This window comes from Mastigoproctus giganteus, chromosome 9 (genome assembly GCF_048544385.1).
Source record: "Mastigoproctus giganteus isolate SK-2022 chromosome 9, ASM4854438v1, whole genome shotgun sequence".
NCBI classification, from domain to species: Eukaryota; Metazoa; Arthropoda; class Arachnida; order Uropygi; family Thelyphonidae; genus Mastigoproctus; species Mastigoproctus giganteus.
The window spans coordinates 36,500,424-36,526,281 of record NC_143583.1 but is presented as its reverse complement, the minus strand read 5'-3'; the positions used below and the strand labels follow the sequence as shown (position 1 = coordinate 36,526,281).

General features: G+C 36.8%; 1 protein-coding gene across 4 annotated transcripts in view; it reads right to left on the bottom strand.

Moving 5' to 3' along the window:
• LOC150080147 (interference hedgehog-like) overlaps nt 1–25,858 on the bottom strand; it is a 186,311-nt gene that overhangs the window by 97,480 nt on the left and 62,973 nt on the right. For all 4 annotated transcript variants that reach the window (XM_090381915.1, XM_090381916.1, XM_090381913.1 and 1 more), the window contains 6 exons: nt 23,746–23,887; nt 20,393–20,713; nt 7,749–7,895; nt 4,260–4,403; nt 1,377–1,547; nt 1,036–1,143 (listed from right to left, as the gene is read on the bottom strand). In XM_090381915.1, coding sequence (XP_090238041.1) covers nt 1,036–1,143; nt 1,377–1,547; nt 4,260–4,403; nt 7,749–7,895; nt 20,393–20,713; nt 23,746–23,812 — 958 coding nt within the window. In that variant the 5' untranslated portion in view covers nt 23,813–23,887. The remainder of the gene's footprint in view (nt 1–1,035; nt 1,144–1,376; nt 1,548–4,259; nt 4,404–7,748; nt 7,896–20,392; nt 20,714–23,745; nt 23,888–25,858) is intronic.

Below are 25,858 nucleotides of genomic sequence, written 5' to 3'. Positions count from 1 at the left end.
TCTTCTCTAGATGATCCTGCAATGCTTCTTTAACCAGTGCCTGTATTAATTTCCCTGGAACAGAAGTTAAACTAACAAGTCTGTAATTACCTGTGTCTCCCTTTGATTATCCTTTGTGGATTGGGGTCACATTTGCACATGTCCAGTCCATGAGTACCTCCCCTGAGTCCAGGGAAGCTCTCATAATTATGGCTAAAGGTTTGCTTACTTCCTTTGCCGCCTCCTTTTGTATAAATGGATAATTCCATCCATCCTAGGTGCCTTTCTTGTGTTTATCTTCAACAATTTCTCCTCCACTTTACTCTCAGGTATTACAAGATTATCTAGCTTACTGCCAGAGTTGAATACACCTCTGGCATTCCCCTCCCTGAATAACTCCTCATGTGTGAATGTAGATGCAAAATATTCATAATTCATGCTCAATGCTGATGGGATTCTTCCTCTAGCTCAGAAAAATCACCTGAGAGGGCATAAATTCAAATCGAGGAAAGACAGATGTAGGATAGACGTGCGGAAATTTGCCTTTAGCCAGCGGGTGGTTGGTTGGTGGAACAGACTTCCATCCCTTGTGGTGGAGGTTGATAGCCTAAATAAGTTTAAGGCTCAGCTGGACAGGTATTTTGAACGAACAGAGGGGTGAAGTGGAAGTGGGTTTTTTTTTTTTTTTTTGGCTGATGCTGCATAAGCTTGCTTTCTTGCATCAAATGCCTCTACTAATGCTAATGCTAATATTCATTTAGTTTGTTAGCTACTTGAGCAGGATCATCAACAGTTGATGAAGTAACATTGATAAAGAAACAACTATTGCATTTGATAATGTCTGTGCTGTAGTTAAAAATGCATATAGGACAAAAACTGTACAAACAACATTGGATCCTTTCTTTAAATTAGATTAATTTATTAAAAAGTTAATGGTTTGTATGGGAAGCATTTTTTATAAAATGATTCGAAGACATTTCGAATAACTAATGACTGAAGAATATAGTTGTTGACTAAATACAAAAGCATTTTTAATGTAAAAGATAATATACCTACCTTGGACTTTTAACACAATGGAAGCTGATACCTCTCCTACATCATTACTGGCTTTACAGTGATAAGTTCCTTCATCGCCTCTTTTTACACCAAACAGCAACAAATTACCTTAAATTAAATTTAAAACTCTAATGAAAACTCCCAGTTTACATAATAAAACAAAGGTAACTTGCTTAAAGGCTAAGCATCACTTCAGTAAGCACAACGATAAATAATATAATCATAGCCCAAAATATCATGGAATCATCTTCTGAGGGTGTTTAATTTCATATTATAGCATTTACTTTAATTGCACTTTAATTGAATGTGAATACTATAATTGCATATTATGAATGACTTACCTCCAACTTGATGTCTCCATCGCGGTAACTGTCCTTCCTCTTTACTCCACATAATACTTGGAACAGGATGGCCAGTTGCTGCACATTCAATGGTAACATTACTACCCATTACAACATTTGAGTGAGCAGGAAGATTAAAAGTAAATCTGGGGGCCTGAGAACCAAGGGATTCTGTTAATATATAAATATATTAAATTAATTAAAATCAGATTATTCAACAAAAAAAAAAAAAAAAAAACAACTCAGTTTATTCATCAAATCATTTAAGCACAAAAAGATAAAGTACAAAATATTTGCCTAAACCTCATTACAATGCAACCAGAAGGGGTAGGTACAACAATAAAACTTAACTTCATACATTAAAAGTTTTTTTTTTTTTTTTGGTAGTTGTTGGCGCATCGGCTTCTGTGGCCATAGTGCACCTCCCAAGGTTTTTGCAGTACTTTGATCCAAGCCCGAGGCGGGATTCGAACCCGCGACCTTTGGGTTGCCAGGCAGGTACTTTACCCACCTGGCTAGCCCGGTCGGCACATTAAAAGTGATTCCCAGATAAAATACATTTTGATTTACAAAATAAAATATACTAGCTATACCCGTTGTGAAAATTTCGCAATTGGTAGCAGAAAAATTTCTCCTACCAATTGCGAAAGTTTGAGCAGCAGTGCGTAGCACACGCTTCCTGATTAGACCGGGGTTCGAGCCCGTGACCACCAAATATGGAGGATTCGGAAGGTCAGGGAATGACTACCACATAGTCTCAGACCAGATAAAGGGTGAGGGTTGGCGTCAGGAAGGGCATCCTGCCGTAAAAAAAATTTCATGCCAAAACAGTAAAAATGCTGACCTCATATATAATGGAAAAAAGGCAAGGACAAAAAAAAAAAAAAATTTCTAGATCTAAACAATTCTGATGCATAACTTTGACTATAGGTCTCGTACCATTGATCAATTCTGAAATTGCCATATTCCACAGTAAAATAACAACTGCTCTACCTTCAACTCTAAAATGTGGGGTGGTAAACTACTTAAACTGAGGCTGTCCAGGAATTCGGTTGGATATTACAAAAGTTCTTCAGATCTAATTGTGTTAACACAATTATATCTGAAAAACTTTTATTGTAATTGTATATTGTAATGATTCACCAAGCATCATTTGTAAAATTTCTAAATTGATTCTTTAACACTCATTATTTTTTGGAGCAAGAATAGAACAAGATGAAATGGAATTTACAATCAGTAAGGTTGGGGCCAAAAGCAAAAGTAATCAAACTGTCATGAACTATTAGATTCGGATCTAATTCAATTTCACCCAAAGTTCTGCACTTTGGGATACATTCCATTTCCGATTGCAAGCAGGAAATTAGCAAATTCTATTTCATCTTGATTAGTCCTCATGTTTTGCTGTAAATGGTGAATTTTGAAAGAATTCCACAAATGAGATTATTTTAAACAATTTCTGACTATTGAGTGCCATGAACCATGAGGAACAACTGGAAACAGTTGATGGAAATCTCCTCCCTAAAAACTTTGCCACCGAAAAGCACATCGCTATTATTCATGATATTTTGTAATAAACGATTAACAACTATGAGAACATTACAGGAAGCCATTTGCACCTCATCCCATAGTATTGATCGAGCAGACTTAATGAGTTCAGCTGCTGGACTATTTATTTTGAGAGAGGAAACAGACGATTCGGTTAAATTCATAGGTAATTTGAACCTGCTGTAAACTGTACTTCCCCCAGGGAACAACGTTGCAGCTATGCCAGTCCAAGCAACTGGAATAACAGGAATGTTATTTCCAAGGCAAAAGTTTATTATACACTGATAAACATAGGTCTTGCCTGTGCCACCATTTATAAAAAAAAAAAGCACTAGTAACTGACGTATCATTGCATTGTACTGCTGTCATTATCTCCCAGATGAATATTTAACTTGTCTTCGTTAGTAGTCTGTATCATGGTTTCATAGAGTTGCAAATAGTTAGTTGAGCTGAAGGTAAAGTTTTGATGGTGCAAAGAGCAATGAAGTTTTTCTAAAGTTATCGGTATTTCTAAAAAAAACTTTAGAAAGTTTTTTTTAAGTTATCGGTGAATGATGATTTGGCCACTCCTTCAATTGGCCAAATCATCATTCACCATAATTCTTTATTTCCCTTCCGAAATTAACTCTTATTTATTATTTACCTTGATGACAGCACTTATTTTTAATATTTATTGTTTAAAAAAGCACTTTTAAAACTTTAAAGATGAAGAAAAATAAGTTATGTACTGTATAACCATTAAGGAAACACCTTTAACATTTGTGGTGGTGCCATATACTAGTGAGAAACTTAACTTCGTTTAATTATAGCTTAATTCGATCCTCCGAAAATGGCTTCCATATTAATATAAACATCAGAAATTTTATATTTTCCTATTTTTCTGCACACCTAGGAAGAAATATCTTCAATTTGAAACCACTTTCAGCCCAATCGGTTAGGCCTATTGTTCACAATGGCAGTCTTGTGAAAACGGCTTCCATACTAATATATAGATATTTACAGAAATTTAAAAACTTTAAATTATGTTTTTTTTTAAAATCAACATTTATATTTATTTAAAATCAGTATATAAAAAATATTTGTAACTAGAATTAATAAGTACTGTATATATATCAATACTGGCTTTAAATTAACAATACAGATTTGTACAGCTATTTGATATCACTAATATCAAATAATAAAAAAAAAAAACTTATAAAATAAAATATTCTGAAATGAACAGATAAAATTCTATGTTTCTCTAATTGAATAAATGTAATTAGCATTACAATTTTTCAATTGTAATGCTATTTAAATGAATTTAAAAAAGGCAAGAAATACAAATGATATTTTTATTACCAGTGACAGTAAGCAAAACCCTGTGATGAGCTGCCTTTCTTTCTTCTAAGAAAGGATTATAAGCAGTACAGTGATATGGTCCAGAATCAGAAATTTCTGCACTTAATATCTGAAGATTTCCTGATGGTAGCAACTTATGTCGACCTACAAATAACAAACAAAATTTTCTAAATTTTATAACAATAACTGCAGTTATTTTTATTAAAAGGTAATTACCAATCATTACACCATTATGTCATGATTATTATCTTTGTTAACACCCCTTCTCCTCTTAATGATTGGAATATCCAGGAGAGAAATTGAAGAGAGGTGACATCATAAAAGAGTAACTGACCCCCGATCAATCACTCTCGAATAATTTTAATTCCAATAACTGAGTGGTCAGGAGTGGGAGTGTAGCACATGCTCTTTGAGTAGACCAGGGGTTGAAGCCCCTGACTTCTAAATATGGTCAATCTGCCAACCTGCCTATCTCACTGAACCAGTGTGGCAGATTATGATCCATTTCTCTCAACTTTTCTTCTTCCATCCTGCATTGCATTGATAATGGCTGCAGTTTACCTGTTTTTTTTTACTATTAATATTTTATATTAATAATAAAATTGAATATTAATTATATATTATTAATTGATAAGTTACATTAGCATTAGCATTAGTAGAGGCATACGATGCAAGAAACAAGTTTATGCAGCATCAGCCAAATAAAAAAAAAAAAAAAAACATGCTCCGATTTCGCCCCTCCATTCATTTCAAATACCTGTCCAGTTCAGCCTTAAATTTATTTAGGCTATCAATTTCTACAACAAAAGATGGAAGTCTGTTCCACCAATCAACTACCTGCTGGCTAAAGGCAAACTTCCACACATCTATCCTACATCTGTCTTTCCTCAATTTGAATTTATGTCCTCTCAGGTGATTATTCTGAGCAAGAGGAAGAATCCCATCAGCATTGAGCATGTTCAAACCATTCAAGGCCTCAATCAGATCACCTCGCGGGTGCCTAGTCTCCAAACACTGTAATCTGCAAAACTTAAGCCTTTCTTCATAAGAGCAACCCCTTGTTCCATTCACTAATCTTGTTGCCCTTCTCTGCACTCGTTCCAACAGCTCTACATCCTTCTTAAAATGAGGCCTCCAGACCTGTATACAGTACTCAAGGTGTGGCCTGACCATTGCCTTATACAAGGGGATAATCACCTCCTTATCCCTGCTAGAAAAATTCCTGTATATCACTGACAAGACACCGTGAGCTACTCTTGCAGACCATCTGCACTGCTCAGAAAACTTCATATCTGCCTGCACAATTGCCCCAGGTCCTTTTCGTTCTCTACCACTGTCAGTGTAATACCACAGAGTTGATACATTACACTGTGGTTACAGCTTCCCATATGTAGTACTTTATATTTGTCAATGTTAAACTTTATCTGCCACCTCAGCCCATCTGCTCAACTTTTCTAGATCCTGTTGCAGCAGCGTACTGTCATTAGTGTCATTAACAACCCTGCCGACCTTCGTATCATCTGCAAACTTGGATATTAAGCTTGATATACCACCATCAATATCATTTATAAATACAGAAAACAACAATGGACCCAACACTGAACCCTGAGGGACTCCACTAATAACATTAGTCCATGAAGAGTAGTGTCCATTGATTACCACTCTCTGTCTTCTCCCACTTGACCATTCCTTTATCCATAGCAGCAATTTGCCTCCGATGCTGCACTGCTCCAATTTGTGCAGCAGTCTTCCATGTACAACAGTATCAAAAGCCTTTCTAAGATCCAAGTATATAATATCAAAGTTATTCCCTGCATCCAGTTCTTTTGTGACTGCATCATAGTATCCAATCAAATTGGTCAGGCAAGACTTCCCCTTAACAAAACCATGCTGTGTCTGAGCTATAACTGAAGTCTTGTCTAGATGATCCTGCAGTGCTTCTTTAACCAGTGCCTCCATTAAGTTTCCGGGAACAGAAGTTAAACTAACAGGTCTATAATTACTTGTGTCACCCTTTGATCCTCCTTTGTGAATTGGGGTCACATTTGCACATCTCCAGTCCATGGATACCTCCCCTGAATCCAAGGACGCTCTCATAATTATGGCTAAGGATTTGCTTACTTCCTTTGCTGCCTCCTTTAATATAACTGGATAGATCCCATCCACCCCAGCAGGTGCCTTTCTTATTTTTATCTTCAACAATTTCTCCTCCACTTTCCTCTGAGTTATTACAGAATCATCTAGCTCACTGCCAGAGTTTCTGGCACCTGAGCAGGATCATTAACAGTTGAACCATCGATATCCAGTGGACTAATCTGATTCATACCCTCCTTCTAGAGTTTACATAGGTAAAGAACTCTTTGCTGTTTTTCTTTGTTTTGTTTTGTTTGCTGTTTTTCTACACATGATGCATACTGAGTTGTTTAAAGACCAATTAATACAACAATTGTAGAAGATATTGACCAGGATTTTGGAACTACAAGATTTGGATTCACCTGCTGGATGAAAGTATGATACAGGTACAGTTATTAGTTGTGGAGCAGTTTGATATGTTTATACTTTTTTTTTTTTTTTTTTTACATGAAGCAAAATTTGATCTATTTGTGTTCAAAACTGAAATTTGTTTGATTTTATAGTCTTTTCTCTGAATTTACTTATAAAGTATCCTTCTTTAATTTCTTTGTTTTCTCTGTTACTGTCACAATTTAACATTCTCATATTTTCAGAAACTATCCTGTGCTCTGTATCCCATATATTCAGAAAACAAGAAATAAATTATAGCAGAATTGCAAGATTAGAAACTGTATTGTATAACAAAACAGTTTCTGATTTTGTGATCCTGCCAAAATGCTGATTTCTTTGTTTATCTCACTACACAAACTTCTAACCCCAGTTCGCAATGGTCTAAACAAAAGGCTTCACAGAAACAAATCCAGTCTGTAAGTTATGTTCTTCTGCTGTCTATCACTTCTGTTTTCTCCAGAGAAGTTTGGTAAGAAACTAATACTAACACCAGGTGGTTGATAACTCTCATCAACTGATGTAATACTACCACTTTGCTTATGGAGGCTTGAGTTAGTTAGTTATTTGAATTTTAGGAGCATTAGCAACTAAGGCCATATTGCTCCAGGATATGCGGTGGTCATTCCCTGACCTTTCTGCATCCTCCGTATTTGGTGGTGACGGGTTCGAACCCTGGTCTAATCAAGAAGTGTGTGCCACGCACTGCTGCTCTTTCCCACCTGGCTACGGAGGTGCCCTTGGAGGCTTGACAAATGTCATATGATTTCACTAATCTCAATGAACCCACAGAAAGTTTCCCAAAGCTATAAAAGGTTTATTTAAATGGCTCTTGCCAGAAGTTCAAGAAGAAAACAGAAGTAACAGGAAAGCAAACAGAAATAAGAAGTTTATTTTATTTTTGATATTTCAAAACATTTTTATCCTTTAAAAAAATGCCATTATGTTATTTTTATTTTAGTCACTTACCTTTAGACTTGTCAATTTTGATTCCTTTAAAATCAAATTCAGTTACTGCAGTAGGGACACTTTGTGGTGGAACACAAGGTATAACGGCTGTGTTACCAACTGTTACCGTAACATGAATGTCTTCCTGGCGGTGAAAAGGTTGCAGTTCTGATTGAGAAAGTGGAAATTAAAAAGAGAATATAACATATAAAGCTAAAGAATTAAAGGAATAAAATTCTTAATGCTTGGTATAATGCATTCAACATATTTCAAATGAATTATAAATAAACACACAATGCTTTGGAAACTATTCATTATTATCATTTATCCTAGTACATTGGATTCTGGTTATTTGGGCCACCAGTTAATCGGGGAAGCCGTTTATTTGGGGCAAATCTTAAAAAACAGAAACCAGTTGAGAAAATAGCCAGGGTTTACTTTGCTCAATTGGGACAGCATGCCATTTAATCGGGGCAGGAGACTGCAACACTGGAGATTACCCTACGATTGTCTCCAACGGTACTACGTGGTTCAGTCAAAATTCTGGAGGTCACAACCATAAAACAATTAGAAGTCACCTGTTTATTGGGCTTTTCTGTTAGTGAAATCTATCATAAACAGACAGTAAACTCGATCTTACAGAATTTTTGATAACACCGAGAGCTGGAATTCTGTGGGTTATTATGGTGAAATATGTTTACACTTACATGAAATCTTCAATCATATAAAAAAATTAACTTTCAGATCTTCTCTTCATTCCTATTTTTAAAGCTTTGTAATTCATTACTCCGTTCTCACTTGTGCATATTGTGCTACTTAGCATTAGCATTAGCACTAGCATTAGTAGAGGCATTTGATGCAAGAAAGCAAGCTTATGCAGCATCAGCCAAAAAAAAAAAAAAAAAAACCACTTCCACTTCACCCCTCTTTTCGTTCAAAATACCTGTCCAGCTGAGCCTTAAACTTATTTAGGCTATCAACTTCCACGACAAGGGATGGAAGTCTGTTCCACCAACCAACCACCCGCTGGCTAAAGGCAAATTTCTGCACGTCTATTCTACATCTGTCTTTCCTCAATTTGAATTTATGCCCTCTCAGGTGATTATTCTGAGAGAGAAAGGAAGAATCCCATCAGCATTGAGCATGCTCAAACCATTCAAAGCTTTATACACCTCTATCAGATCACCTCGCTGGTGCCTAGTCTCCAGACTGTAATTTGCAAAACTTAAGCCTTTCTTTGTAAGAGCACCCCTTTGTTCCATTCACTAATCTTGTTGCCCTTCTCTGTACTCATTCCAGCAGCTCTACATCCTTCTTGAAATGAGGCCTCCAGACCTGTATACAGTACTCTAGGTGTGGCCTGACCATTGCCTTATACAAGGGAATAATCACCTCCTTATCCCTGCTAGAAAAATTCCTATATAACATTGACAAAACACCATGAGCTACTCTTGCAGCCCGTCTGCACTGCTCAGGGAACTTCATATCTTCCTGCACAACCACCCCCAGGTCCCTTTCATTCTCTACCACTGTCAGTGTAGTACGACAGAGTTGATATGTTGCTCTGGGGTTGCTGTTTCCCATGTGTAGTACTTTACATTTGTCAATGTTAAACTTCATTTGCCACCTCTCAGTCCATCTGCTCAACCTTTCCAGATCCTGTTGCAGCAGCATAGTGTCAGTAGTGTCCTTGACAACCCTGCCTACCTTTGTATCATCTGCAAACTTCGACATTAAGCTTGATATACCATCATCAATATCATTTAAGGATACAGAAAACAATAATGGACCCAACACTGAGCCCTGAGGGACTCCACTAATAACATTAGTACACGACGAGCAGTGTCCCTTGATTACCACTCTCTGTCTTCTCCCACTCAGCCACCCCTTTATCCACAGCAGCAATTTGCCTCCAATGTCACACTGCTCCAACTTGTGCAGCAGTCTTCCATGTGCAACAGTATCAAAAGCCTTTCTAAGATCCAAGTATATAATATCAAAGTTATTCCCTGCATCCAGTTCTTTTGTGACTGCATCATAGTATCCAATCAAATTGGTCAGGCAAGACTTCCCCTTAACAAAACCATGCTGTGTCTGAGCTATAACTGAAGTCTTGTCTAAATGATCCTGCAGTGCTTCTTTAACCAGTGCCTCCATTAATTTTCCTGGAACAGAAGTTAAACTCACAGGTCTATAATTACTTGTGTCAGCCTTTGATCCTCCTTTGTGAATTGGGGTCACATTTGCACATCTCCAGTCTGTGGGTACCTCCCCTGAGTCCAAGGAAGCTCTCATAATTATGGCTAAGGGTTTGCTTACTTCCTCTGCTGCCTCCTTTAATATAACTGGATAGATCCCATCCACCCCAGGTGCCTTTCTTGTGTATATCTTCAACAATTTCTCCTCCACTTTACTCTCAGTTATTACAAGATTCTCTAGCTTACTGCTAGAGTTGAATACACCTCTGGCTTTCCCCTCGCTAAATAACTCCTCATGTGTGAATGTCGATGCAAAATATTCATTTAGTTTGTTAGCTACCTGAGCAGGATCATCAACAGTTGACCCATCGATATCAAGTGGACCAATCTGATTCATCCCCTTCCTTCTAGAGTTTACATAAGTAAAGAACTCTTTGCTGTTTTTCTTTGCATCCCTTGCCAAAGATTTCTCGTAATCTGTCTTCGCCTGCCTAACCTCCTTTGTAACTTGGTTACAGATCAAGTTGTATGTATCATAGGCTTCTGTGTCATGTGTTAATGTGTATGTATCCCATGCAAGTTTCTTCTCTGCCATATGCCTCATCAGTTCATGTGACATCCATTTAGGCCTAAACCTTGAACAATATTTCTTAGTTGGTATGTAAAGCCTAGTAGCTTCCAAGATAAGTTCTTTGAATGCTTCCCATTTTGAATTTGCTGTTGGCAATTGGCAACATCATCAGTTGGTCCCACTGTATAGAATTTAAATACTGTCTCAGTCCATCGTAGTCGCCTTTACGAAAGCAATAACCCTTCCCTTTACCCCTAATGGTAGTTACCTCTTTGAGTAAATCCCACTTCAGCACACTGTGATCACTGCCACCCAGTGATTCCTTTATCTGCAGATTCTTAATGCATGAAGAATCACTGCTGATAATCAAATCCAATAAATCCACAAAAGCCTTGCTAGTGTGTGAGTGACCAGCCCCCAAATTCCAGTCAATATCTGGGAAATTAAAATCTCCCATTATAAGACTCTCTGATTTACTGGCCCACTCTAATTCCCTGTACAGTTTCTTATTATACTCATCAGAGTCATTAGGCCTATAGCACACTCCTACTCTCAATTTTGATCTCCCAATGCTTATGTTACACCAAACTGACTCGACACTGCACTGTCCAGCGATGTCCACTGGCTTCACTTCCTTGGAATTTACGTGTGCCGTGTTCTTTGTTATTGATTGCTTATCTTTTTACTGTTTTAAATTTTAACCCCCACCCACAAATGTAAACTAGTTCGTAGGTATATATTACAGTACATATAAATTATTCCGATTATCACGTATATTCTTCCAATTTTCATGTATCATTTAATTTTTTAATTGGTGAGGTAATAAAGGGTAAATTTATGCTTAATATATCTTTACTTTTATAATTTTTTCCTAATTTGAATCACTGTTTAATAGAATTAAAATTCAATTCACAAACGTGATCACAATGACCGGCACGTACTACACATCGTATAGTGAACGGTACTTTACTGCGGTGAGTTTGTCGTAATGTGATTTGATTGTACAGTGAACTAATTGTAAAGGGGGGGGGGGTACATTGTATTTTTAACTATTTACGTGAAACTTCGGATAACTGGGGCAGCCGCTTAATCTGGCCAAAATGCACTAGTTCCGATATGTCCCAAATAACCGGAATGGACTCTATTTATCTGGCATTATGCAGAAGTATCCCAAATATTTTTAACCTGTATACAACTATTAAAAAACGTGTTCTCCTGTTTAGATGAAACACTCTTAAAAAAATGTGATACCCTATTAAAGAAAAATTGGCATACTACCAATTTCTGTTTAACAGGTATGATTTAATTTTTTTCTCCCACACATCATTTCATGTAATATATGTATCACCAATGGAATGCCTACAATATGTTGGGAACTGTTGCTGTATAGCAATAGTTTTCAACTAGGTCAGTAAGGTATTTCTATAGGTCTTTGAAAGTTTAGGAGTCTTGATAGCAGGTGGACCACCTACTTCCTCAGTAGGTGGTCCACCTGCTAGTCAATGAATGACTGAAAGCCTGAAACAGGCTATCATAGCACTGTCTCATCTTTTAAATAAATGACAGATTAACCTTTTGATAATTTTACTAGTTTAAATACAGTAACACCAAGGCAACTTATGGAAAATTGATTCTGCTGTGAGCATTGACTACTTCACTTACTAGGCAATAACAACCTGCCAAGTAAATGCAATATGTATTTGTAAAATGTATTTTACAAATTTTGGAAAGACCAAAATAGCATTAGCTTGGCTACTTTACAATTCTGAAGTTCCAAATGCACTTTCCTCACTATGTGAAAAAAGGCCTACATATCCAAGATTCATGCTTAAGTAACAATGTTGCGCCACTGGTTAAATCAGATTAAACAAACAGGTTGTAGTTAAAATTTCATTTAATACATAGGTTAGGAACAAAAACAAATGTAATAAACACAAAAGCTTTTGGATGGAGTATGCCCTTCTTCAGTTGTGACTGTCATTGTAAAAAAAATACAGAATATCATGTGCATATCATGGTGGTCATGCGTAGTGAAAATCATGTGCTACAGGTGCTTGCAGCAATTAGCTGATTGAAGTGGAGGCTTGTTGTTGTAGCTGCAATACTTGGGAATGCTCTGAGTGCCAACATTTGTCAGCTAGGAGAATGGTTGCCTCAGTGATGGGGTTGATGCGACATCCTCTGTTCCTGTTAAAGGAACCAGTACAACATGAGGTGTGGAGTGATTCCAAAAAGACAAGGAGATAATAGCGGCAGGATCAGTCAATAATCTCGACGTCGCAATGTGGATCAATGTTGTGCTGGGTAGACCAGAAGTGCTAAGCAATCGCTGAGTGATTCACGTCCACCGAACGGATGGCTTTCTCATGCTCAAAGACCCAATTACTTAGTCTACTGCCTGTTTCCCTAAAGTAGCCGCCAGTACAATCATGGCAGGATTTACGGTACACTAATCCACTGCAGCATGGGGGGGGGGAACTGATGTCTTAACCCTCGAAGTGAGGGACCGCAACTTTCTCCCTAGAAGCTGTAAATACTTTATCCCATGAGCCTGTAAGACCCTAGAAATTTGTTGCTTTTTTTTTTTTTTTTTTTACTTTTGTTTTTGTTCCTAACCTAGTTTATTAAACAAAATTTTAACTACAACCTATTTGTTTAATCTGCTTTTCCCAGTGGCGCAACATTATTACTTAAAACTTTCTTCACTGATTGTTGGGCAGAAGATAGTGATGTGATTGTATCAGTGATGTCTATAATTGATACAGTCACATCACTACATATTGTTGCCTATGACCATAACACATAGGGTGGTCATTAACAAGAACAGATAAAATACAATGAAAGAACGTTATGCACATGACCTCTAAAGCACTTGGAAATTTCATCAAGACAATTTCATTCTAGGCACTGCATTCTTCATTTTATTTTTTCAGCTCCAAGACTAGCATTCTGCACTCTACCTCTGCAGCTGCAAGTCAAATGAGTGCACTTAACATTTCATCAAGATGTGGTAGTAGAAAACATCATTTTTGTGTTGACAATCTTGGAGATAATGTAATGCAACACTCATGTTACAAACTGATTATCATCCAAAACATGAGAAATACATTTTGTGCAGATTATCCTATTCTAGACAGATTTTTTTTTTTTTTTGTAAGCATACAATTGCACCCCACTTTATTTGATGATATGACAGTCATGAAGACAGTGGCTAAAAATTCTGTTTGCCTGTATGTATGTATACTTCTCAGCATTTAGAAATTTGTATCTGGAGAAACTTTTAATCCAGATCGACTTCTAACCATCACAGCATTTCAGAACATTTCTTCTAAATTAATAATAAGACATAATTAATGCATTAGCATTAGTAGAGGCACATGATGCAAGAAAGCAAGCTTATATAGCATCAGCCAAAAAAAAACCATTCCCACTTCACTGATCCATTCATTCCAAATGTTTGTCTAGTTCTGCCTTGAATTTATTTAAGCTACCAACTTCCACAACAACAGATGGAAGTTTGTTTCAGCAATCAACTACCTGCTGGCTAAAGGCACATCTTTTCTACAACTGTCTTTCCTCAGTTTGAAACTATGAGGTTTGAAATCTGAGCAAGAGGAAGAATCCCATCAGCACTGAGCCTGCTCAATCCATTCAAGGCCTTGTACACCTCAATCAGATCACCTTTCAGGTGTCTAGTCTCCAGAAGCTGCGATTTTCAGAACTTAAGCTTTTCTTCATAAGAGCACGCCTCTGTTCCCTTCACCAGCCTTTTTTTTTTTTTTTTTTTTGCCCTTCTTTGTACTCGTTCTAGCAACTCTCCATCCTGCCTAAAATGAAGCTTCCAGACCTGTATGCAGTACTCAATGTGTGGCCTGACCATTGCATTATAAAAGGGGATAATCATTAGCATTAGCAGAGGCATATGATGCAAGAAGCAAGCTTAAAAAGGTAAAAAAAGGTAAAGTGCAGCCATTATCAACCCACTGCCGGATGGAAGCCTCCTCAACAATTCATGCTGAAGGAAATGGACCATAATCTGCCACGCTGGTCCAGTGCGGGTTGGCAGATTGACCGTATTCGCCAGTCAAGGGCTTGAACCCCGGTCTACTCAAAGAGCATGTGCTACTGCACTCCCACTCCTGACCACTCGGCTACAGAGAAGCAAGCTTATGCAGAAAAAAAAAAAAATGCTCCCATTTCACCCCTCCGTTTGATCCAAATACCTTTCCAGCTCAGCCTTAAATTTATTTAGGCTATCAACCTCCACAACAAAGGAGGGAAGTATGTTCCACCAACCAACCAACTGCCCACTGGCTAAAGGCAATTTGGAGATATATTTGCACATCTCCAGTCCATGGGGACTCCCCACAAGTCCAAGGATGCTTTCATAATTATAGTTAAGGGTTTGCTTACTTCTTTTGCTGCCTCCTTTAATATAACTGGATAGATCCCATCCACCTCAGGTGCTTTCTTATGTTTAATAAACTCCTTATTCCTGCTCACAAAGTTCCTGTATATCATTGACAAGACCCCATGATCTACTCTGGCAGCCTGTCTGCACTGCTCATAAAACTTCTATATCTGACTGCACAATTACCCTCATGTCTCTTTTATTCTCCACTACCCTGAGTCTAACACCACATAGTTGGTACATTTTTCTGGGGTTACTGCTACCCATATGCAGTACTTTGCATTTGTCAATGTTAAACTTCAGTTGCCACTTCTCAGCCCATCTAACCAACTTTTCCAGATCCTGTTGCACAGCATACTGTCATTAATGTTATTAACAACCTTGCCAGCCTTTGTATCATCTGCAAACTTTTACATTAAGCTTCATATACCTTCATCAATATTATTGATAAATATACAAAACAACAATGGGCCCAACACCAAACCCTGAGGGACACCACTAATAACATTAATCCACGTAGAGCAGTACCCATTTATCACCACTCTTTGTCTTCTCCCTCTCAACCATCCTTTTATCCATTGTAGCAACTTGTCCTTAATGCCATACTGCTCCAATTTGTACAGTATTCTTCCTTGTGCAACAGTATCAAATGTTTTCCTGAAATCCAAGTATATGATATCAAAATTATTTTTTGCATCCAGTTCAACAATTTGTGACCATATCATAATATCCAATGAAATTGGTCAGACAAGACTTCCCCTTGACAAACCCCTGCTGTATCTGAATTATTACTGTTGTCTTGTCTAGATGATGATCCTGCAATGCTTCTTTAACCAGTAACTCCATTATCCATTATTTTCCCAGGAACAGAAGTCAAACTAACAGGTCTGTAATTACTCGTGTCACCCTTTGTGAATTGGAGATACATTTGCACATCTCCAGTCCGTGGGGACTTCCCCCAAGTCCAAGGATGGTTTCATAATTATGGCTAAGGGTTTGCTTACTTCTTTTGCTGCCTCCTTTAATATAACTGGATAGATCCCATCCATCTCAGGTGCCTTTCTTATGTTTAACTTCAACAATTTCTCCTCCACTTTGCTCTCAGTTATTACAAAATCATTTAACTCCCTGTTAGAGTTTGATAAACATCTGGCCCTCTCCTCCTTGAATAACTCCTCATGTGTGAATGTAGATGCAAAATACTCATTTAGTTCAGCAGCTATCTGCGAATGATCATCTACAGTCAAACCATTGATATCAAGTGGGTGGACCAATCTGAATCATCCCCTTCCTTTTAGATTTTATATAAGTAAATAAGTCTTTGCTGTTTTTCTTTGCCTCCTTTGCCAAAGATTTTTCATAATCTGCCTTTGCTTGCCTAACCTCCTTTGTGACTTGAGTATTAGCATTAGCATTAGCATTAGTAGAGGCATTTGATGCAAGAAAGCAAGCTTATGCAGCATCAGCCAAAAAAAAAAAAAAAAAAAAACCCACTTCCACTTCACCCCTCCGTTCGCTCAAAATACCTGTCCAGCTGAGCCTTAAACTTATTTAGGCTATCAACCTCCACCACAAGGGATGGCAGTCTGTTCCACCAACCAACCACCCGCTGGCTAAAGGCAAATTTCCGCATGTCTATCCTACATCTGTCTTTCCTCAATTTGAATTTATGCCCTCTCAGGTGATTTTTCTGAGCTAGAGGAAGAATCCCATCAGCATTGAGCATGCTTAAACCATTCAAGGCTTTATACACCTCTATCAGATCACCTCGCTGGTGCCTAGTCTCCAGACACTGTAATTTGCAAAACTTAAGCCTTTCTTCGTAAGAGCACCCCTTTGTTCCATTCACTAATCTTGTTGCCCTTCTCTGTACTCGTTCCAGCAGCTCTACATCCTTCTTGAAATGAGGCCTCCAGACCTGTATACAGTACTCTAGGTGTGGCCTGACCATTGCCTTGTACAATGGAATAATCACCTCCTTATCCCTGCTGGAAAAATTCCTGTATATCATTGACAATACTCCATGAGCTACTCTTGCAGCCTGTCTGCACTGCTCAGAGAACTTCATATCTGCCTGCACAATCACCCCAAAGTCCCTTTCATTCCCTACCACTGTCAGTGTAGTACCACAGAGTTGATACGTTGCTCTGGGGTTGCTGTTTCCCATGTGTAGTACTTTACATTTGTCAATGTTAAACTTCATTTGCCACCTCTCAGCCCATCTGCTCAACCTTTCCAGATCCTGTTGCAGCAGTGTAGTGTCAGTAGTGTCCTTGACAACCCTGCCAACCTTTGTATCATCTGCAAACTTGGACATTAAGCTTGATATACCATCATCAATATCATTTATAAATACAGAAAACAATAATGGACCCAACACTGAGCCCTGAGGGACTCCACTAATAACATTAGTCCACGATGAGCAGTGTCCATTGATTACCACTCTCTGTCTTCTCCCACTCAACCACCCCTTTATCCATAGCAGCAATTTGCCTCCAATGTCACACTGCTCCAATTTGTGTAGCAGTCTTCCATGTGCAACAGTATCAAAAGCCTTTCTAAGATCCAAGTATATAATATCAAAGTTATTCCCTGCATCCAGTTCTTTTGTGACTGCATCATAGTATCCAATCAAGTTGGTCAGGCAAGACTTCCCCTTAACAAAACCATGCTGTGTCTGAGCTATAACTGAAGTCTTGTCTAAATGATCCTGCAGTGCTTCTTTAACCAGTGCCTCCATTAATTTTCCTGGAACAGAAGTTAAGCTCACAGGTCTATAGTTACTTGTGTCAGCCTTTGATCCTCCTTTGTGAATTGGGGTCACATTTGCACATTTCCAGTCTATGGGTACCTCCCCTGAGTCCAAGGAAGCTCTCATAATTATGGCTAAGGGTTTGCTTACTTCCTTTGCTGCCTCCTTTAATATAACTGGATAGATCCCACCTTAAAATAAAATTTAATTATTGAATGTTACTCTGTCTCGAAATTTCCGACACAACACACCACCAATGTCTCATTACAACTGTTGTGACTCGGGATCTACTGAAGCAGTGCTCATGCATATCATATCATATCGTATGTCATACAATGCAATGAAAAAATGACACATCATTATGAAATGTAATAAACTGTGCAGTCTGTTAATTAAATAACGCGACTGATTTTTCCTGTTTGCACCATGAATGCTATATTTAAAAAAAAAAAAAAAAAAAAGTGCACCATTTAAACTGCTAGAGAGTACTCTTTCAATAGAGTGCATATGCATGAGCACTGCTTCAGTAGATCCCGAGTCACAACAGTTGTAATGAGACATTGGTGGTGTGTTGTGTCGGAAATTTCGAGACAGAGTAACATTCAATAATTAAATTTTATTTTAAGGTGGGTAAAATGCAACAGAAGCATTTGAGGACCAGAAAAAAGGTTTATGAAGTGAGTGTCTATCCTGCACACTCATGTTCAAGTGGTTTGCACTCTTTCATGATGGACACGAGTCAACTGGGGACAACCCCAGACTGGGATGGCCAGTTTCCATTTGAAATGAAGGAAACATCAAGAGAGTCTGCAATCTTGTGAACGAAGATCGAAGAATCGCCACCCATATGATCACTGACAGGTTGAACATTAATAAAGAAATGATTGACAATATTTTAAAAAATGATTTAGGGAAACAAATAAGATTTATTCATGATTTGCATCACACAGCTTGAACCCGGATCAAAAGCAAAAGAGAATCAACTGTTGTCATTGCCTTGAATCTACTGAAGATGGCTGAGACATATTGAAGCAAACTGTGACAGGCAACAAGAGTTCGTACTTCCAATACAATCTGAAGATGAAAAGAAAAAGCAGAGAGTGGCGATTGCCAAGCTCAGCCAGACAGAAGAAAATTCAACTTGAGAAATCTGCATCAAGACAATGCTGATAATTTTTTTTTGATATCAAAAGAATAATTCACAAGGAATTCATTCCTTAGGGCACTACAATCAATAGCCACTATTATTTGGGTGTCATGCAACATTTGTAAGAGAGCATAAATTGAGTAAAATGTTACTTGTTTTGATACAAACAGCTGGCTGCTGTTCCATGACAACATGCCGCTATACACAGCCCTGAATGTGAAGCAGTTTTTGGTGAAGAAAGCAACTACAACTCTCAAACACCCTCCCTACTTGCCCAATTTGGCACCAGCAGACTATTTTTTGTACTGTAAATTATGAGGGGACTGAAAGGACAGCGTTTCAATGACATTAAGGCCATCTAGGAGGAGTGATGTGGCAGCATAAGGACATTACTTCAGGGCAGTATCAACAGTGATTCCAGTATTTAATTAATTGTTCTGAGCACTGAGTACAGTCATACAGAGATTACTTCAAAAATATATAACCATTTCCAGACCTTGGCATTATTTTCTTTTTTTTTCAAATTTTAACTCATTATTTAACTGGCAGACTGTGTATTTTAAAATTACTTTGTTTATAATTTCTGAAAGTACTTTATTATTTTTCCCTTATTGTGTCAATAATATTAGAAAATATTATTGGATATTTAAAAAATTTCTGCTTTTTAGAACCTTCTTCATTAGGAAAACAAAAAATGCACTTCAAATAACAGATGGGCATCCAAAACTTTACAGCCATCAGAATGATGTAAAAACAATTTTTAATGAACAAATTAATAATGTATAGGCCCACCTTTGATCCAATAATAGCAGTGATCTATATGAAATTCTTTGTTCAGTTCCTTGTAGAAGGCAGCAGGAATTTGTGTTCACTCCTTCTTTAGTACAACTGCCAGTTCAGCTATAGAAGAGAAGCATACTGGCTGTACCTTGATCCAGCATTACAGTTCAACATACATTTTTATGGAATTCAGATCTAGACTCTGGGCTGGCCAGGCAAGTTATCGGACTTTGTTTTCCTCAAAACAGGTTTACACACTGCTTTCTGCATGGATGGAGCATTATTGTGCTAGGACATGGAGGTCCAGATTTCCACAGAATTGGCATTGACAGTTTTAGCCATGAGAAATTACCCACAACCAGGATCCTACCTCCTCTGCACTTCACTGTGGTAGATGTACTTCAAAACTGTGGTAAAAAAACAGTGATAGATGCTCCTCAAACATTTTTCACATCCATACTTGACCATTGATGGATCAAGAAGAATGGATCACATCCATTCTTCTTGAAGAAGACAAGTTTTTGTAAGGAAATCACCTATTATTTTGAAAAATTGATGTACACAGCATGAATGAAGATTTTTTAAATGCATTTTAGGGACTTCACTTTTCAATGAAAGTGGAACATGAGCTGGTCTGTTTCTCTTTGTGGAGAATTTTGTGGCAATGCCTTGTTAGGATGATTAAACAAAACTGGATCATGGTGTTGTATGGGCAAGTCTCAAGTGCTTTGACTAACCTCCTCAACTAACCTCTGATCTAAACCAATAATAGTTAATAAGCATATAAAAAAGTTAATAACACTCACCAGCAAGTATAAGTTTAGCAGGGTGACTGACAAGTGCCTTGTTCTTATATCGAGCCAAACATTGGAATACGCTGCTACTGTCAACATGATGACTACCTGAAAATTTAAAATCTTTTTCATCATCACTCCTCGGAAGACGTATTGTTAGCTTTTGTCTTGACACTCTTATCCTTCTGGATGAATCTTCCGTAAGCATTTGTCCATTTTGTAACCACCGTATATCTGCTGTAGGTGGTGATACCACACATCGGAAAACAGTTCTTCCAGTTTCAGGATGTGGCATAACTGAGCTAGGCTCTGTTAGGAACTCAAGACCAATATCTACATAACAAAGAATAATTTAACACAATTACAATAAATTTGCAGATATTATATAAAATATAAGTTTTTAACTATAAATTATGAACAAAATCTCTTCAGTTTTGATTAAAACAATCCATGCTAACATTTACATTTTTCTTTTATCTGATGCTAAAATCTATGATACATTAATTAAATGTAGTAAAACATAATACAGATAAACAAAAATTTAAATATAGCATTAAACATTTCTAGTTATCCAGGATAGATAGCAATAACATATCACAATTTTTTTAGAAGCATCAGGTGATGAGACCATATTGCTCTATTACCTTCATGAGTGTGTGTTCTTGGGCTGATCTGCATGCTGTGCAGACTGGAAAATGCATGATAATTCATGGGGAGAAACCCCTACTCCTGCTACCTGAGACTCGCTAAGTACAGCCCCAACTGAAGAGATCTTTAGTAATTCCCCTAGTCATCAATGGGATTCAAACCCAGACCTCTCCAAATGAAAGACAAGTGGTGAAACCACTATAATGTCACAGTTAGTGTATTATTTATGACATAATATATCATAAATAATACACTAACCACAGGAGTTAATCTAGTAATAAGGTGTAAGCCCAACTTATCACTCTGAATTGCTAATACCAGTTTTTTTTTTGGAAACTGTTTATAAATTTAATACCTATAAAATCAAGTTGTGCTTTGTTAAATAAACTACACAGAAAAAAAACAAAAAAAGTAGGAATATTCTTTGTTTGGTTATAATTTGAATATACTTCTGATATCCATCCATCATATTACTTTTCCAATATATATTAAAGGCAATATCTGGTTTGGTATCTTGCAAATGAATGAGAGAGAAAGAGATGATGATGACACTAGGTGATTAGCTACACTTTTTTTTTTTTTTTTGGCTGATACAAATAAACTTGTTTCATTGCATCATTTTGCCAATACTAATACTATACAGGAACGATGCTAGCATTTTTGGTGCCTGATATTGTATCTTAACACGCATATATATGCAGCAGCGCATCTAGCATTTTGGTTTGTGGGGTTAATCCGGAGAAAATTACTAATGACTTAAAAATCCCTCGCAAATTTACCCGTGCCCCACAGAAAAGCATCTTCACTCTGCAGAACCATTAAAAGAAAGCACTTAACAAAAAAGTTTATTAATAATTCCTAAATTTAGAAGTATTTTCAAAATTTTGAAAATACAAATTTAAAATGGGTACAGAGAAAGTAGAATTTTGATATTGAATGTTAAATATAAAACATATTTTATTAATGGCATGGCACCTATTTTAGACAGAACCTGTGGCAAGTGCATCAGTTGCACTCCCCTAGCACTCAGTCCGATACTATACAAACAATCATTGTAGCAACTCAAAAAAGCACTTGAACTACAAATATCAAACTGATGGAAAGGTTATTTCTGAAGTGGTGGCACATTCTGAAATGAGAAAAATCTCATAAAACTGCCTTTAGCAGCTCTTGATCATGCCAGACAGTTAACATAAGAGAGAAGGAATCTTCTCTCTTATTCTAACATAAGAGAGAAGGAATCTGGGAGAAGTCTCTCTGGTATTGGCATGTGACTTTTGCCAAACATTACCAGTCATTTCACGTAGAGCCGAATCTGATAAATTACAGTCCTGCCTAATGTAATTTATCAGATTCTGTCTTTTTTTTTTTTTGCCAGATTCTGTCTTGTCTTCAATGCACAAAAGCTTCATGCACTTCAGCAACTCAGTCTAATGATAACCATGCAAAAGCTCTGGTGCCTCCGTAGCCAGGTGAGCAGGAGCAGCACTGCGTAGCACATGCTTCTTGATTAGACCGGGGTTCGAGCCCATGACCACCAAATACGGAAAGGTCAGGGAATGACCACCGCATATCCCTGAAGCAATATGGCCTTAGCTGCTAATGCTCCTAAAACCAAAGAACAACAACAACAACAACAACAGCAAAAGCTCTAGCAGGTATTACATCTGTTTGGGAGTTTGCCAAAAGCCTGCTCAAGTTATGAACTATTTCCTCCTTCAGTTTATGAACTATTTCATAAACTGAAGCTCACATCCGGTTTGGTGTTCTATTATGTTTCACAGAAATCTAGACCTGTCAACATTCTGCACAAAAAAAAAAAAAACAATTAGCAGTCAAGGAGCTCATGCCACAAATCAGGACGTACTCATTCCAAGCATTTCAACATCCCTTCTGATTTGCCATTTTAATTTAGGCAGCTCCAATTGTTCACTTAAGTTTACCATGCCATCAAAAGGGAATGGGGAAAAACATTCAGAGTTGCTGGCTGCAATCTGCAAAGCCTAAATTCCCTCATGGTCAGCTCTACATTAAACTCTAAAAGATAGTAATGACAAAAATCTTTTCATCTTAGTCCTAAATACCAAAATGTGTAGCATCATCTAAACAGAAAACAAAGTTTAAAATATGGCATAATAAATACTTTGTGCTTAAAGTTTTTTAATATATTTAAATTTCATAACTTTTTTAGGCTTGACGAATAGCTCAGGATTTATCCATATGATTTTCAGCTATATCATACAAACAAAATAAGGTAATTACTATAAAATTACTATTTTGATCACTGTAACTTACGTGAAGCAGGGAACTTTTTATGAAAGCTACTATTTTAAATTAATAAAATTAAATTTATTTACCTAAATTAATAAATGAAATGAATTAATATAAATCACTATGCACAGTAAAAACAATAAAACTGTTATTTATATCAGTGGTATTTTAAACAGTTTTATTGTATATTTTATCGTATGTGGAAAAAGTTTAAATAATCTTATTGACAAGCCCAGCAGAGAAACAACTTCTTCACTTTTATATGTATTATATTACAGTGTTTTTTATATAATCATCAGCTATTATTTTAAAAGTTTCTAGTTTTAGGAATAGCATACAGTACATCTGTATATTCATGCTTACATCTATGAACCATTAATGAAAATGAAAGTTGGTCACCCTGTATAAGTATAGTAAATTAGTGATATTTAAATGAATCAACTTACTACTATATACAAGACATATAAAACATGAGACAGTAATTAATGAAAGTTCCAACTGCTGGCCATCCATCTTATTAGAAGAAGAAGATCAGATCACAACAGAGGCATAACTGGTTAAAATTTCTTCTGATCCTGATTACATTTACTGAAATAAAAGAAAAGAACATGTACATATAAAACAACAATGATAGCATAATCACTGATATTAAGTTTTTTTTTTTTTAAACACTTTAAAAACTCATTTAAATCAAAATAAACTTGTACATAAAATGAGACAAAGAATTTTAATTCTGTAATTAAACTTCAGTTAAATTAGTCATACTAATTAATAATAATTATTGATATAGTCTTTATAGAGTTTTTAATTTTTGAGTCAAAATAATTAATTATAAATTTATATTATATTTCACAAACATCTTAAGTATTGTTTGTATTACAAATTATATCTGTGCCCTGCAAGAGTGATATGCAAATGGACAAATTATCGGGCTCAGAACACAAATTAGCCTTTAAGTGAATAAAAGTGTGAACCAGCAGAATTAATCTCACCCACCTGCTTAAGCAACAGGTCTGCAGAGCATTAGCACTATACATATGGCAAGTATTCCACAGCACTGACTGCCATTTTAAACTAATTTCGGCATTTCCATATCAAGTTAAACAAGGTGGAGGTTGCTTCAGGAACTAGGCTTTGTTGCCCTTAGTGCAGTCAAAGGCTAGCAAGGACGGGAGGGGGCGGGAACAACTTAATTAGGACTGTTTTCTCCAATTCTTCTATTCTTATGACAGTGGTCTAGGAGCATACACAAAGACAGAGGCAAAAGTGATTCATGCACTGCATCTATTGTAATGAGCAGCAGCCTACAGAGCAAGTTGCTGGAAGTCATTATGGAACAAGTAATATGGGCTGTATTAGGGTAACTAAGAGTAAGAACAAGTGCATGTATACTTGCATATACACTAATGCTAGACGTATAGTAAATAAAATTGATGAATTTGAAGTGCTGATCAAGACTTTAAAGGCAGATATTGTTGGGATATCAGAGACATAGTGTCACACAGATATTAGCAGTGCAGAATTGGAATTTGGGGACAACAATGTGTACAGAAAGGAGATATAGGGTAGGAAGGGAGGAGGGGTTATGATGTTAGTTAAGAAACACATAAAATCTAAGGAAGTGCATCCAGTTGATATGGGTGGACAGTGCAATGCTGAGTCAGTTTGGTGTGACATAAGCACTGGAAAAAGGAAAATGAGAGTAGGAGTGTGTTATAGGCCTAATGCCTCTGATGAGTACAACGAACAATTGTACAGAGAAATAGAGTGGGCCAGTAAATCAGAATGTCTTGTAATGGGGCATTTTAACTTTCCAGATATTGACTGGAACTTGTTAGTTGGTCACTCACATGCTAGAAAGACTTTTGTGGATTTACTGGATGATTGTTTTCTACAGCAGTGATTATTCATGCATTAAGAATTTGCAGATAAAGGAACCACTAGGTTACAGTGATCACAGTGTTGAAAATGTTGAAAGTTCGCATTTTTAATTCTGATGAAATTTAATACAGTGTATTAAATTTCATCAGAATTAAAATTTTTGGATTGAAAGAAACCTTGCTCACACCAAATGCACTGATCTTGCAATTTTCCAATCCAGTTCTGCCTAAAGCAATCACTTTATAATAAGGTGCAATGCACTGAATGGAGTTCAGTGCATTGACAGAGCCACCATGAATCCTAATTAGGTCTGGTGCAGCTTTCTTGACCAAATTCAGGTTTAAATGAAAATAAATTGACACTGAGTATAAATTTCGCTATGTGATGCCCATTAAACTGTGAGGCTGTAGCAGTGCACTGATTGCACATGCCTAATGCAAGCTCTAGATCTGATCACTTTAGACAAATGCGAATTAATTATAACACTGATCCAAAATAGATAATTGTTAATGAAACTGCATTCTAAAAAGAACATAACAAAGTAACTTTTTTTAATGAAAATTGCATTCAAGTGCGTTTCCATGTGAATAATTTAATTTATAAAATGAAAAAATAAAATAATTTATAAAATGCTGCACAATCAAATTCAAATGATAAATAACAGGTTAGCATTTTAAA